Here is a 15,141-nt window from a genome sequence, read left to right on the forward strand (position 1 = left end):
TCTGCATTGTACATTGAACATGGTTGGATGGATGATTGATTTGGGAGCTCCTATAATGGTTTATTGACATTGACATTGACAATGAAGTTGGACATTGGCATTGTGACATTGTTTGGCGCACGCGGTGTTTGGTTGTTGTTGGTTGCCATAGCACATCTTGATGATCTGACTGACTGACTGACAACTATAAGGACTGTTCGACAAGACGATCAACCAGTCGTCTGGTATTATTCGCCTCGTTATAATGATGTTGAAGTTGATGGTGTTGATGTTGATAAATATACAAAGGCAGCGATGACCGGCCATATATTGAATGATTGATTGGAGCTCCTGTGTATATGTCGCTTGCCAGTCGTTCTGACATTGAGAGAGTGTAGAGTACTTGTGTGTGTTTCGAGAGTGTTCGTTGTTGTCAACGAGCGTTGTTACTGTGATGATTGTCTTCCAAGCATGACGTTCTTAGCTTCATTAACCTTGGTCGCCAGGTATGATGATCCACCCTTATCTGGATGATTCCTAATCATCAGCTTCTTATGCTTCTCCTTTATAGTCTTCTCATCAGCAGACTCCCTGTTGGTTGATTGTATTAGTCAATCATTAATGTTGTTGATTGATTGAATATGAATGTGAATGTTATGGTACATACTCAATACCAAGTACAGCAGCAGCTTCCTTCTTGTTCATCTTTGTTGCAAAGCCTTCGGTGAAACTACCCATTGCTGTAGCGCTAGATCCACCAGCATTGAATATTGAACGAGGATCAGCTTTGATCTTTGATGCTATTCTAATAGCACCACGTGTAGCGTAAGCAGCTCCAGCAACAGCTAGACCAATGATGAATGGTGTAGCCATCTGTATATAATATATCTATCTGTATGTATAACAAGGTTGTTGATAGTGATAAAGTGAATGAAGTGAATTGAGATGACACGAGTGAAATAGGTGCAACATTCCCAAAAAGTGTAAAAATTCATCGTTTTATCAACTTTTGTTGGGACTTCCGTCTCTTTCACGAATCGATTCTAGACTGGTGCAGAACCTATTTGAGTGAAGATTCCATCGTCAATCAATCAATCATTCTTGTTGTATTAAAATATATATATATATATATTTGATAATTGATCAATCAGAACATGACAGAGACTGATCAGAAGGGTCCATCAGGCCCCGCAACAGTCCCACCAAAGAAGTTGACACCATGTAAGTCTCGCCATGAGACCACATCCATTCATTCAATAACATACTAACAACATAATGTCATATGTATAACAACATAACAAACAGTCTTTGATGGAGTGTCAGCTGCATTGGGCTCAACAGTATCAATTGCTGTATTGCAACCATTTGATATGTTGAAGGTTAGATTGCAAGGCTCTGGTTATGCGGCAACAGGTACAGTGGCAGCACCTAGACCAGGCCTCATTGGTACATTCTTCACAGTGCTTCGTAATGAAGGACCTTCCCAATTTTGGAGAGGCATCGGACCCACTGTCATTGCAAACAGTGTGGCATGGGGCGTCTACATGCACTTCTACGAGACCTTCAAGAACATGCTCAAGAAGCAGACGGGCACAGAGACACTGCCAATATACATGGGCTTCGGCGCGGGTGTGGCCGCCGGCATGTCGCAGGTGTTCATCACCAATCCAATCTTCCTGATCAAGACCAGGATGCAGCTGCAGACGCCAGGCTCGCCCAGCTACTACACTGGCTTCATCGACGGTCTGAGAAAGACAGTGACGGGCGAGGGATTCTTTGGCTTGTACAAGGGTGTCGTGCCAGGTCTCTGGCTGACCTTCCACGGTGGCATCCAGATGTCCACATACGACGAGATCAAACAATTCTTTTGTCGACGTGCTGGCGGCAAGCCCCTTGGCGAGCTGACCAAAACAGAGATCTTCGCCGCTGGCTGTCTATCCAAGTTCCTGGCCAGCACATCGCTTTATCCCTTCCAAGTGATCAAGACTCGTCTCCAAGACGAGAGGAATATCCCAGGCAAGGACAAAGTTGTATACACTGGCACGCTCGATGTCGCCAGAAAGATTTATAGGTATGTTATTTGATTGATTGATTGATCGATTGAATGATTGAGCGAGCGAGATTACTGACTGATCAATGTTGTTGTCATATCCAGGTCTGAGGGAATATATGGATTCTATCGCGGAGTGTTACCAAACACAATGAAGGTCATTCCAAACTCATCGATTACATTGTTGGCCTTTGAAGAGATCAAGAAGTTGATGATAAACTCTGGCATTGGATGCCAATGATTTGTATGTACAAATATTATGGCTATTATTATTATTGTTGCATTTGATCAGGTACTTGTACCTGCGCCTGCAGTTGCTCTTGCTCCAACAACATTTGTTGTTGTTGAAGTTGTTGTTGTTCCAATAATTTGGCCTCTTGAATTTGATGGAACTCTTCATTGAGCTTTGGATCGAATGGATCGAATGGAGCATCTTCCAACCTCATCTTCTTGTTTAATCCATCACGTTGTGCTTCCCATTGATCATCAATTGATTGATTGACAATGTGTAATAGTATTTGATCGTCCACAATCACAATGGCCAAGTTGGAAAACAATGCTTTCCTAGCATTGGTGATGGATGCCTTGCGTGAGAAGTTATAAGAGTCCAAACGATTGGGAGAGTCCACCATGCCAATGCCCACGGCATCGAAAGTTCGTCTATCTTTGAGTCGCATGCGCACCGTTGTGTGGAACTCATAGCAGTGCTCGTGAGGCACGAGACCAAGTGCCAGCATCTCCTCAATGGGCATCATGTCGCTCTCGTGCATCTCGCGTTGTTTCTCCGAGTTGTTGATGTAGGCCACTTGTAAAAGACTGATAATCTGTGTGGACCATGATGAGAAGCCAACATAATGATTGATCAAGTTGACCATCTGATCATGACGCAGTTCCACCGAGTCCACACGCTTTGAGAATGATATCCTCATCGGAGATCCAAACTCTTCAGTGCCATAACAATCATTATAAGCTCTCTGTGCAGCAATCTTTGAGTAATACTTGACCAAGTCTATATGTGATTGATTGATTGGGTGAGTGAGACATTGGGGAATTTGAATGAATGAATGAAAGATGATACTTACACCAACCTTCATAGGAGATGATGTCATGTATCAGGCCATATGGGGAGAATCGTTCATTTATCTGAGAGGTGGTCACTGTCTTTGGGAGGTTGGATACTAGAAGTGTGGATTGATGTCCTGGCGTTTGGAACTGTATGATCTCTGCCCTATCAACTGCAATGTCTTTCTTTGGAGGAAGTTTGGCAGCAAGTCTCTGATGTTGTGTCACAGTGTTTGATGAAGAAGATGACGAAGATGAAGATGACGATGACGAAGATGAAACATTTGATGCCAATGTAAAGGTCAATGGAGTTCCAGTAGGTTGTAGTTGTTGAAGTTGTGGTAGTGGCTGTGATGTTAGAGATAGTGATGGCACAGTTGTTGTTGTTGTTGATGATGATTGTCCAAATGCTTGACTGGCGACTATAAGTGGTGAACCTCCAGTGAATTGAGTGCTGGACTGTGTAGATTGCATTGTTTATTATTTGTACCTGTATGATGTTAATGAGTTTGAATGAATAACTATGTCAAATGTGTCTATAATATTGATGAAACATAACATTTTCTGAGAATTCGATGTTTTTGAAACGTTGGTTCAACAACAATTACCCTCATTTGTCCAATCTCCCTGTTTAACTAAAATCTTGAACTCAGTTGTGTTGTTTTGTGAGTCTCCTCACAATTCAAATGAATCTCATGAAGTATTAATAATAACAAATATAGAGAGATACAATACAATATGAGTAGTAATGATGAAGGTGCTTCATCAAACTCGGTGTTGATGCGTACATTGCGTTCACCGTCACAGCCACAACAAATAGCACAAACTTCTCCTCCTCCGCCACCTCCACCATTGCCGCCAATGTCAATGTCTAATAATAACAACAATAACAATGGACAGCATTATACAGATGATCATGACCTGGGCATTGATGATCATTTAGATGACGACATGATGGTATTGCCATCAATAACAAAAGGAGGCAACAACTCTGATGCAGTAGATGACATACATGCTCAGCTCGAACTTGAAGAGGACGACGATGACAACAACAATGAAACCGATGAAGATCAAATCGACTCGGAGATCGACCTGGACACATTCCATCAACTCGACGATCCCGACGAAGAGGAGAACAGGCGTCGAAAGATGATCCTTTACAAGAAGATGTATATCAAGTTGGACTTTGTGCTGGAGCACATCAACATCGTGCTCAGTGTCGTCTCTGTTGGCATCTTCATTGCAATGAGCTACATCGAGGTCGAGACGACATCATATCACACGCTCAACTCCATCCTCTTGGTGTTCTCAATCTTCTTCATCTTTGACTTTGTTCGACGACTTGTGCTCACCAAGAACAGGCGCAAGTACATGCTCAAGGTCAGCACCTGGCTCGACATCCTCTCACTCCTCCCCATCATCGTCACACTGTTGCCCAACTCCCTGGTCAACGTCATCCCACTTGGTTTCCTCAGAGTGCTTCGCATCCTCATGGCACCAAGACTATTCAAGTTACATGGTGTAGGAAGTATGTATCATTCATTCATTCATTCATTCGAATACATACTAACTCGGATGTGTTACAACAGCAACATTCTTAAAGACAAGTCAACTGTTGGTATCATTGGTTATATTCATTGTGCTCGTCGCATCGATGATTACATCAGTCGAGTCGGTACCATTCCATCATTCAATTTACTTTGCCGTAGTCACATTGTCAACAGTTGGCTATGGAGATATTTCACCAAAGACGATCGTTGGTCGTCTACTTATATCTGTAATCATCCTCACTGGTCTCATCTACATCCCAGTAAAGACAACACAACTACTTGGATATCTAAATGAAAGAAAGCGTATGTATACCATATCACTCATCGCTTAATCTTGTGATCACTCATACTAATCAATCACGTGATTGATTGATTGATTGATACAGCATGGCATGGAGCATACAGGACCAACAATAAGAAGTTTGTAGCTGTTGTCGGTAACATCTATGAGCGATCATTGAACACATTCGTGAATGAATACTTCAATAATGTATGTATTGTGATGGGTCATCAAGACAATGTTGATTGAATGATTGAATGACACCTTCATCAACTTGTAGTCACGTATCAAGAGGATGCCACTGGTGATATTCTCAAATGATGATCCACCAGAGTATTACCAAGCTCTATCACAAGGAGTGACGACCAAGCATATGTGTATTTATATCAAAGGAACGAGTGGAAAAGGTGATGATGTACTTAGGGCCAACATCAAGAAGGCCAGTAGTATATTTGTCTTTTCCAAACAGTACATTGATGACATCAATGATGACTTGGAGAACATCTTGAGAGTGATGTCCACACGAACCTTTGTTCCAAAGGTGCCCATCTTCACACAGATAATGAATCCAAAGCTAATACCCAAGATGATGTCAGCTGGTGCCACTCAAGTCATCTCCGTCCAAGAGTTGAAGATGGTATGTATACCATGTTGTTTGATTCAAGACAGGCCAACATCACATCACTCATTCACTCACATACACACGACCGCCACAACAGAACCTAATGGCACAGTCATGTCTATCACCTGGATTCAACACATTCATCATGAATCTTCTGCGATCGGATCTGACCACCTACAAAGACGTTGATGAGTATGGTTCAGGCAATGGATATGAGATCTTCACAGAGTCATTCTCCTCTGCTTTCGTTGGAATGCAATTCCGTTGTGCAGCCAAGGTATGTACCCTTGTAGAATCCATTGTGTCCACGTCATGTACTAACATTTCTCATTGAATATAATCAGTTCATCTTCCATTGCTTTGGAATGATTGTGTTTGGTATCGAATCATTGATCAATAGGAAGCCAAGGATCAAGTTGAACCCAGCACCACATTATATCATTCAACCAAAGGATAGAGGCATCTTGTTGGCAAAGACTAGGATGGCAGCCCTGAGGATAAAGGGCGTATCTCACTATCACATTGAAGAGAGACAGCCTGAGCTTGAGGAGGACAAGGAGCAGGAGGCAAAGGTGGTCTGGAAGTACGATCCCGACACATCAATATATAGATGCAAGCTTGAGATCTCCGAGGTGAGCAGGGCGAGGACCAAGGCATCAAAGAAGTCTCTCCGCAAACTACTCATTGACAAGAAGAAGGAGATGAACTATGACTTGTCCAGTTTGGACACTGTTCACACAACAATGCACAGCGGACCAGACACCGACAGTCCAATGGCAAGCGAGGTGTTCAGTTCAATGCCCTCGGACACGACATACAGCTCCACATCGACGCCAACCACCTCGCCAAATCTAAGTCATATCAATCATTCAATGACTATCCCGCCTCCACCTGCGATCCCCTCACTCTCAGAGTCTGTCAAGGTTGTTCGTCGATTCTGGACGAATCACAGCTTTGAAGACAGTCTGGTCAACTCGGTCGAGGACATCACCTCGGTCAACAAGCACATCATCCTCACTGGCCCCATCTACCATGTCGACGCCTTTATAAGACCGTTGCGCGAGAACTACTTGCGTCGTTACGAGCCAATAGTCATTCTCACACAGGAGTTCCCAATGGATGAGTGGGAGAGAATATGCTCCTACCCCTACATCTACGTCGTGAATGGACAATCACGTAGTATGAAGGATCTCAAACGAGCAGGCATACTCAAGTGCTCCAAACTCATTGTCATGTCATTGGAGGTACAGAGCAACGAGCCCTATCTCAAGGACAAGGCCACCATCTCCACCATTGTCTCGATCAAGGAGCTCGTAAAGTCATTGGACATATATCCAATCTATGAACTAAGTAAGCATATTAGGCACCATGATCACCGTCATCATGTTCTAACCATTCAGCTATCAATCAATCTACCAATCTTTAGCCGACCCACTTAACCTCCAACTACTACCTAATAACCAGCAATGGAATCAGAAGGACCCGTACTACATGGCACCATCATTCGCCAGTGGAAACGTGTTCCTGAGTAACATCTTTGATAGTCTTCTCTGTCAGAGCTTCTTTAACCCTCACCTGTTGGCAATCATCCAGATCCTGGTGGGCAAGTCAGACCACCATCGCAACAGTCGTGCCAAAGTCTTCCAGGTAGACGTGCCACCCGAGTACATTGGACACCGCTTTGGCTACCTGTTCGAGTCCCTGCTCAACTGTGGCGTCATATGTCTAGCGCTATTCAGAACAAAGACCGACGATAGTGGCGGCAAGTTTGTGCACACCAATCCATCGGCGTCAACAATGCTGAGGGAAAGTGATAGGTTGTTTATCTTACATCGAGTGAAGCCAGCAACAACTGCAATGGCGACAGTCAATCCAGGTGTGTAGACTTGACCAATAAACCTGTATATGTAAATATATCGTGGCTCACAATCGAGGGCAGCCAGGCACATGTGACCGAGCCTAGTTGATGTTGATGTTGGAGGCTGATGGGGCACTTGGGGCGGGACCATCATTGGAGGTTGGGTTGTAGGGGATACCGTAGCTGTATTGGTAGTAGCCTCCCTCCTGCACCTGGTAGGTCTCTGGCAATTGCTGGTAGACAATCTGGTAGTTGTTGTACTTGTTGTCGACGATGGCCGATGGCTTCTTGTGCTCATTGTCCACGTGGCAGCTCTCATGCTTGCTGTCATGCTTGGCCTTGAAGTACTTGATGGTGTAGATGAGTGTGCCAATCAGTGAGATGAGTGCCAGACCAAAGAAGAAGCAGATCATTATAAGTGATCCCTTGTCGTAGGGTGGAGGTGGGAACCACATGACATTCTGTGGCTGTGCGCGTTGGTAGTAGCAGTTGTATGAGGAGCCCTTGACAAAGTTGGCCATGTAGGCGGCGACCCAGCCCTCATCCGAGGACCAGAGTCCACGAATTGTGCTGTTGTGCTGGACGTTGTCTCCATCGGTGAAGCTGACATAGTCAACACCCTGTGCACAATAGTTGTAGCCACAGGCTGCTGCTTCACTGCTTGTCCATGATGCTTCCGAGCTTGTAGACTCGACTGCCTCAAAGTCTGTTGCTAGTGTTGCCAAATATTCTCTGGCAGCCAATGCTGCTTGCTGTCTCTGTTGCTGTTTGAATTGCTTGATCTCCTGAGTGTAAACGATAAGGTCGCCGCCGGTGGTGGTGCCTGGAGTGTTGGCTGAGGCTCCCTTGAAGTCGTCGCCACCAATGTCAAATCCTCCGTCTTCGCCGCCTGCATCGCCGTCGAAATCGTCGCCGCCGCCGCTGTCGCCAGACTCTCCGTCCATCCCTCCATCATCGTCGTCTCCACCATCGTCATCACCGTTGTTGTAACTGTTGGATGATCCACTGCCACCAACATAGATGAAGAAGAAACCTGGACCCCAAACTGGATACCACCAAATCTCATTATTATAGGTGGCACATTGACTGGAGTAGCAGTCGGCAACTGTTTGAACGGCAGTGACATTGCACTGCGCCCTAGAATATCCATTTGCCTTTTGGATCTGTGAACATTGAGTAATTGAGTGTGTGAGTGAGTGGGCGGGTGATCGATCAACCAATCAGACAATCGTGGACACTAATATAACTTACACTTGGGACAAGATTTGCGAAGGTAACACCAAGTCCAATTGAGGCAAAGATCAAGAATATGAAGCCACAGACGGCCAAAAGAATTGAATATCTCTTGACCTCTCGAGATGATGCCATTTTATCTGTATTTGTATTTAGTTATATGTTGTATGAATTGTTTTGTGATTGCTTTCGTGGACTAATGTTGTGTTTAGTTGAGCCAATCAAAGAAGTCGTCAAAAGCCCACCCCACTCAATCACAAAGTTGGGTCAAGGACCCTTAAGATGTAAGGTGGGGGTACCCCGCAAATCAAGGAACTCTTCCAAAGAACAATACACAATGTATTTATTTGATCATCCTTGCCAGGGTCAAGAAGAACTGATCGTCTGGCTTGGATACAGGACTGCTACCAAGTCCAGCGCCTGTTGAGGACACTGTTGGAAGATGTGATGATGATGTTCGGTGCATGAGTGGCGATGAGGGAACGCGTGGAGGTGTAGTCTGTTGTGCGACGCCAGGATGCTGACGCGATGGTTGCTCGCAGAACTGTGTCTTTACATATTCGACACTGGACATGATTTCCTCGTCACGGATGTTGTGTGATGCTGCCAACAATGACAGCAGCAGACAGTTGAGCTCGCCAATCTGCTTGACCAACTCCTGTCTCTTCTTTGGCAGGCTCCTAGTGGGATCGCCCGACTTGAGCTGAGAGCACGACAACTGATTGATGAAAAGGTATGTGCCAAACGTTGCTTTACCCAAGGAGTGAGGTATGACTGGGACGAACTCCTGGCAGACGCGTATGTAGTAATGGAAGTTGACCAATGAGTAGAGCACATTGCGCAGAGTGACGTAGTATTGATTCTCGATCTTCCTTGTAAAGTCTGTGGGCTCCATAGTGGATGTGGACGGCCTAGACGCAGAGTTGGACAGCAATGAGAGAGTGAGCACAGACTCTTTGGGTCCTTGCGAGGGTGTGCCGGGCACCTTGGGCTTGCTGGACTGATTAAGACGCTTCTCCTTCAGTGTCATGGCCTTGAAATGCCTCTCGATGAACAGATGCTCGTCAATCTGCGCGGTGAGGATGAGCACCAGGCGATGGCACAACTCTTGAAGGTCGGCAAACACGCGATACGTCAGGTAGAATCGTTTGGTGGACTTGGAGAGCAGGTAGATGATATACGTCAGCTTGGACAATTGCTTGATCCACTGCTTGGTGAGATACTGCTGTGCGTGGCAATGTAGGAAGCAGCGTGGGTCGGCATAATAAATGAATCGCTCCTTGTGTGACACGACAAACTCCAACAACTGCTCGGCCACGCGGTCGCTGTGTCCATGTGAGTTGGCCAGCGAGATTGTCAGTGTGAGACACTTTGACCACAGCCTGTGCCACTGATTGATGAACGATGTGTTGTTGTGATATAGTACGCTCTCTGAGTTTGATTGATCGGTTGCAGAGATATACGGGAGGATGGACAGTTGGAGATATTTGAGCTCGATGGATGAGAGCGTCGATATGATGTCCTTGACGATCAACAGCTCGCCAAGCAATGGCTGTCGCGTAAAAGTGATGAATAGCTCCAAGATGGCATTGGCCGTCGTGATGTCGGGCAGTGTTGCGTCATTGGATGTGTCGCCGCCTTCCACATTCAGACTCCTCCTGAGTGTCTGGATGAGGTGGTAGATCAGATCGTTGGGGAATACCGAGGGTATGTTGGCATGAGTCTCGATTCTAAAGATAATTGATTGTAATGTGTAGATTGAGATGTTGGAGAGTGATGGTGATCGTTTGTTGTTGTTGTTGCTGTTGTTGTTGTTGTTGGCCACGGACTGTGGCTGTTGCCACTTGCATAGTATGAGCGATGACAGTGGCGATATCAACTGTTTGTAGAGTGCCAGTGGTACTTGAACCGATCTGCGCGTCACAGACAACAGTGATGATACCAACAGATAGAATATAGTGCAGTCGGTGTTGTTGTTGACGTTGTCCAGGAACTTGAGATACCTCAGCAGTAATTGACTAAAGTGTGGCAGCAATTGTTGAGTGGTTCGTGGCGCCAAGTCACCAGATTTGTCAAGAATCAGGGATGACGATGCCACGGCGATCACTTCAAATATTGTCTGCAGCCATTCAGACTCCTCGGCGCACATTGATGATTGGCCAATGTCCAACGAATCGACCAGTGCTGCGTCGGCCAGCTTGAGGATCAGCGACACCAGCTCCTTCTCGCGGTCTAGCCCGTCGTGGGACTTGAGCAGCAGCTCACTCTTGTTGGTGAGCTGCGACACGCGAACAAACCTCGAGAATGCTCGTGCCAACTCGAGTTGTTGCTGCTGTCTCTGCACAGCGTCGTTCCACTGTCTCAGCAGGCCAATGAGGTCGAGTCTGTCGGCATCAATCTTGAACAGCTTCTGAATTGCATCCAAGTCGTACATCAAGTCTTTGTTGTTGTTGTTAGCACCATTGCTGCTGTTGTTGCTGTTGTTGCTGTTGTTGCTGGAGGAAGTTTGTTGCGGGGACAGGATCAACATGCCAAACTCTGGCAGTTGGCCCTTGTTGTTGGCGCACAGGTTGATGAGTGTCTCGCGCAGTGTGTATAGCTCCACGATGTTTGGTCGACTGATATATCGGTCGATGTACTTTTCAATCTTTGGTCCTTGGAACACTTCCTGTACGCGCAGGACAAATGATCGCTCTGACGAGCTGTATCCATTCTCTGCAGCCAGGGGCTGTACATTCTTGTTGGAGAATGCAGTCATTGACAATGCCTGCGCCGAGATGATTCGTAGCGTGGCCGCCGCCACGACACTGCCTGTCTTGTTCTTGGGATCGATCAACTCTGTCCAGAAGTCCTTGTGGCTGTGTAGGTCGTGCAAGAACTGGCCGTAATAGATTGAGTTGGCGTGGATGTTGTCGAGCAGGGGGTAGAGCTCGTTGTTGAGTGGTGGGTCGTTCAGCTTGAGTATCTTGATCAGCTCATTGACGCCGATGCTCATCAACAGACGGTCGGTTAGCTGGAACTGTGACACCGAGAGCTCCTTGAGCAGGCCAATGATTGAGTGGAGGGTCAGTGGCTGATTGGGGTCGCCACTCATCGCGATCAACTTGGCCAGGTTGGTGATCTCTTGATCAGAAACGAGTGATGAGATGTAGAACTCCTTGTCGATGCGAATCAATATGATCAGCGAGCAAAGTGTTGCGGCGGCGCGGGAGACCGCCACAACTGGCATCGAGATTGTGTTGATCAATGTTGAGAACAGGCTGGGAGTGTTGGGCTTGACTGGATAGAGGATGGAGTTAACCAAGGACTCGGCGAATGAACGCTCGAGTGAGTGTTGGTCTAACAAAGTCTGAAGGAGGATGAGCGCGGCGCAGGACAGTTCGTCACGGGAGGCGACTACCTCGTCGGAGAGGTCGGCGTCGACGGTGGGTGGGTCGACCGCCGCAATGAGGGTGGACTGCACTGGTCCAGGGTGGCAGAGTGCGCGAGCTATCCTGCCAGATAGCGCCTGCAAGTATGGCGCGGGGGTGATGCAGTTGGTCTTGGTGATGATGATGGCGAACGAGTTGAACACATCGTGTAGGATGCGACGGTTGTGCTGCATGCTGTCTTCGCGAATGATCCAATAGTCCGAGATGACCTGGAACATGAAAGATACGATCGAGTCGAGCGCCGACTGATGCTTGGTGTCGAGGCGGGTGGCCGTGTTGCCCACGATCACCGCGTTCACATAGTTGACAAACAGCGTGACCATCTGACGAGTGATCGTGAAGTGTTTGGTGCTCTTCTCAACATCGTAGAGATAGAGGAAGCTACCCTTGCGGTACTGCGAGCCAGATGTTGCGCCCTGCATCCAGATGCCCTTCTCGCACAGGAAGTTGAGCACCTCGGTGGGGAAGTTGGTGGCAAAGTTGGCAAACAGCGAGATAATGTGCTGGATGACGTTGAGTTGGGTGTTGCCCTCGCTGATCTGGTAGACAATGTCAATGAGCGAGTCGCTGATGCGATTGGAGTTGAGCACGGCAAAGAAGTACACACGGGCATTGTTGTGATGTTGTGCCAGCTGGTGTATCAGCTTGAGGCTGGCCACGAATGTTGATGTGATCTCTGCTGACCATGTGCTGGGATGTCGAGAGAACTTGTCCAGAATGTCCAACAATCGATCGCCCAATGAGTATACCACGGTGGCAGTTTGTGTTTGTTGGGATACCTTGAAGCACTTGTATGCCCCCTTGAACACAGAGTGATTGTGCAATGGTAGATAAGCAGTGGCGATGCCCGTATACGTGTCCTCCTGTGAGTCCACCGATTCAAACGAGTGGCTCAACAAATGTTCAAGTTCATTCAAACTAATGACCTGTTGGAACTGTGTAATATTAATGTTAAGTATGAGTTTGAACCTGTTTGGCGTGGCGTGGCGTGGAGTGGAGAGGAGAGGCGTTAGTTCGAGGCCATCTTGCATGGTGGGCTCGGGTGGGTACTCACAGATAGTCAGCAGACTCTTGGTCATCGATGGATGCACAGAGAAGGTTGGACACCTTTTCAAAGTGTTGGATGAGAACCTTCTCAGACATGGCGTATTTGAATAGATCATGTGAGATCAGATCTTGTAGCGTTGGTCGATATAGCTTGTTGGCCTTGACATATATATCAAACAGAGTGTCCACAGACTGTATATTAGTGGACTCCAAGTCATATACCATTGTGAACCTGCTAATGAACAATTGTATCGTTTCCACATATCCAAAGGCGGAGAACTGATTGATTGATTGATTGATCATGGTTAGTCCAGGAATGATCATTGATTGAATGATTGATTGATTGAAAGATTAAGTCAAGAACATACACTTCCAGTGAGGTATTTACAATCGATGACCTGCTGTACATAGTTGAATGGATCGTATCTTAGACATTTTGAGAGTATCTCCTTGAACTCTGGTCCAAGTGTCTCGCCATGAATGTGGAGGAGCACTGAGTATATGATTGTGGCAGAGGCATGTGACATTGAGTTGGTCTCAAACATCTTGAGCATGTTCAACACGTCCATCTTGTCGGTCCTATGATTGGAGGTTGATGGAAATGTGAGTGGAGGAGTGATGGGCAAGATGGGCCAGGACCACGGGGCCGACTTACTCGCTGAGATCTTTGAACTTGCCCTTGGACAGGTCACCAATGGCGAACAAACAGGTCAACACTGAGATGTATTCGATGTGACGCAGTGTTGGATGTAGACTCTCGGATCGCATGAGTATGTCAGAGTATGAGCCAAGGTTGATCTGTTGGAATCGAGTGAACACCTGCTTGAAGTCCTTGGGGAAGGAGATTCGCTGCTTGGTGTAATAAAGTAGAAAGACAATCTCCATCAGCAACTGCTGCTCTTGAAGCACATGCTCCTTGTATGCTTGGTGCAACTGTGGATGATCGCGTAGATACTCGGGTATCTGAAAGGTGGCCAACTGCTGGATGTTTGCCAACAGCTTTGTCTCCCAGCCCTGTCTATTCTGCTCGACACACTTTGTGGCCACTTCATTATATAGACTGTTTGGATCATTCGCCTTCTTTATCAATGATGACACCAATGATAGTAACAAGTAACGATCACGATAGTAATACTCAAACAGCTATTGTTGTCGCAATGGGATGGAGGATGGTGGAGGGGTGTCAGTTGCCAGAGCGTGATACTTGGGCGAATCGGATGAATGAACATACATCAAAGAGGTCTGTCCTCTCATATACTAGTGATCGAACATTAGTTGAGTATGAATTGATAAAGATGAATGTAGTGATCTGGTCCAAGTCCTAAGTGATTGATTGATTGAATGAATGAATGAATGAGTTAGATCATGTCACTGTCGTATCATATCATGTCGGTCATACAAGTAATGAACTTAGATCATTGATGAACTTCTGTAACTGTGTTGATAGAGTATGTTCGACACCTTTGATTGTAATCTTTCCAGCTGCAATCTGATCCTTTGAGGCTGAGCTTGGCTTTATATAATAATCAAATAGATTGGATAGTTTGTCTTCAAAGCTATTCAACTCTTTGCTCTATATGTTGTAGTTGTTGGTAAGTCAGCAGTAGTAATTGATGTATAGTAACACCAGCAGTTGAACAACATACGATTGAGTCTTGATCAGTGATGATCTCACGATCAAAGTTATAATTGAACACTGAGGGATCACGAACAGCTGTTGTCACTGATGCGCTGTCTTTCTTGTCCGTCATTTACTACCTCTCTCTCTCTCTATCTCTATGACTAAGTATATAATGTAGGTATGATCAACACGAGGTTCAGATAAGTTCGCGCCAAGTTGGCACTTCAAAACAAACAACGATATTGGCGAAGTTCGCTTCATTTGAAATCAATCTAGGGACCACATCAAAACCACGAAGAATGACTTCATTCTTGAAGAATCAAGGTAATGGGTCGGTGGGAATTACACTGAAAGGTTATAAGGATATATTGTTTATATCTTATACACATATATTATATGTTTGTTATT

General features: G+C 45.9%; 7 protein-coding genes across 7 annotated transcripts; 2 read left to right on the forward strand and 5 right to left on the reverse strand.

Annotated features, from left to right (window-relative positions):
• Nucleotides 1-431: 431 nt before the first annotated feature.
• Nucleotides 432-867, reverse strand: SAMD00019534_054910 (hypothetical protein; the record flags this gene model as incomplete). Its single annotated transcript, XM_012898982.1, has 2 exons — nt 432-570; nt 647-867. Coding segments are annotated over 2 exons (360 nt in total), but the record flags the coding sequence as incomplete, so codon positions are not given.
• Nucleotides 868-1,133: 266 nt separating this feature from the next.
• On the forward strand, nt 1,134-2,270 carry SAMD00019534_054920 (hypothetical protein; the record flags this gene model as incomplete). Its single annotated transcript, XM_012898983.1, has 3 exons — nt 1,134-1,200; nt 1,285-2,050; nt 2,135-2,270. The coding sequence occupies 3 exons, from the start codon at nt 1,134-1,136 to the stop codon at nt 2,268-2,270; spliced, it is 969 nt and encodes a 322-aa protein (XP_012754437.1).
• Nucleotides 2,271-2,301: 31 nt separating this feature from the next.
• SAMD00019534_054930 (hypothetical protein) lies at nt 2,302-3,565 on the reverse strand (the record flags this gene model as incomplete). The annotated part of the gene is made up of 2 exons (XM_012898984.1): nt 2,302-3,038; nt 3,112-3,565. The coding sequence occupies 2 exons, from the start codon at nt 3,563-3,565 to the stop codon at nt 2,302-2,304; spliced, it is 1,191 nt and encodes a 396-aa protein (XP_012754438.1).
• A 264-nt stretch (nt 3,566-3,829) lies between these two features.
• Nucleotides 3,830-7,427, forward strand: SAMD00019534_054940 (hypothetical protein; the record flags this gene model as incomplete). The annotated part of the gene is made up of 7 exons (XM_012898985.1): nt 3,830-4,619; nt 4,681-4,944; nt 5,028-5,131; nt 5,202-5,558; nt 5,641-5,820; nt 5,888-6,893; nt 6,970-7,427. The coding sequence occupies 7 exons, from the start codon at nt 3,830-3,832 to the stop codon at nt 7,425-7,427; spliced, it is 3,159 nt and encodes a 1,052-aa protein (XP_012754439.1).
• A 75-nt stretch (nt 7,428-7,502) lies between these two features.
• Nucleotides 7,503-8,769, reverse strand: SAMD00019534_054950 (hypothetical protein; the record flags this gene model as incomplete). The annotated part of the gene is made up of 2 exons (XM_012898986.1): nt 7,503-8,564; nt 8,653-8,769. 2 exons carry the CDS (start codon nt 8,767-8,769, stop codon nt 7,503-7,505), a joined length of 1,179 nt encoding a protein of 392 aa, XP_012754440.1.
• Nucleotides 8,770-8,977: 208 nt separating this feature from the next.
• SAMD00019534_054960 (hypothetical protein) lies at nt 8,978-13,096 on the reverse strand (the record flags this gene model as incomplete). Its single annotated transcript, XM_012898987.1, has 2 exons — nt 8,978-10,016; nt 10,098-13,096. 2 exons carry the CDS (start codon nt 13,094-13,096, stop codon nt 8,978-8,980), a joined length of 4,038 nt encoding a protein of 1,345 aa, XP_012754441.1.
• Nucleotides 13,097-13,115: 19 nt separating this feature from the next.
• Nucleotides 13,116-14,863, reverse strand: SAMD00019534_054970 (hypothetical protein; the record flags this gene model as incomplete). The annotated part of the gene is made up of 6 exons (XM_012898988.1): nt 13,116-13,391; nt 13,481-13,691; nt 13,768-14,255; nt 14,344-14,433; nt 14,512-14,685; nt 14,759-14,863. 6 exons carry the CDS (start codon nt 14,861-14,863, stop codon nt 13,116-13,118), a joined length of 1,344 nt encoding a protein of 447 aa, XP_012754442.1.
• Between the last annotated feature and the right edge of the window lie 278 nt (nt 14,864-15,141).

This window comes from Acytostelium subglobosum (assembly GCF_000787575.1).
Source record: "Acytostelium subglobosum LB1 DNA, scaffold: scaffold10, whole genome shotgun sequence".
Classification (NCBI taxonomy): Eukaryota; Evosea; class Eumycetozoa; order Acytosteliales; family Acytosteliaceae; genus Acytostelium; species Acytostelium subglobosum.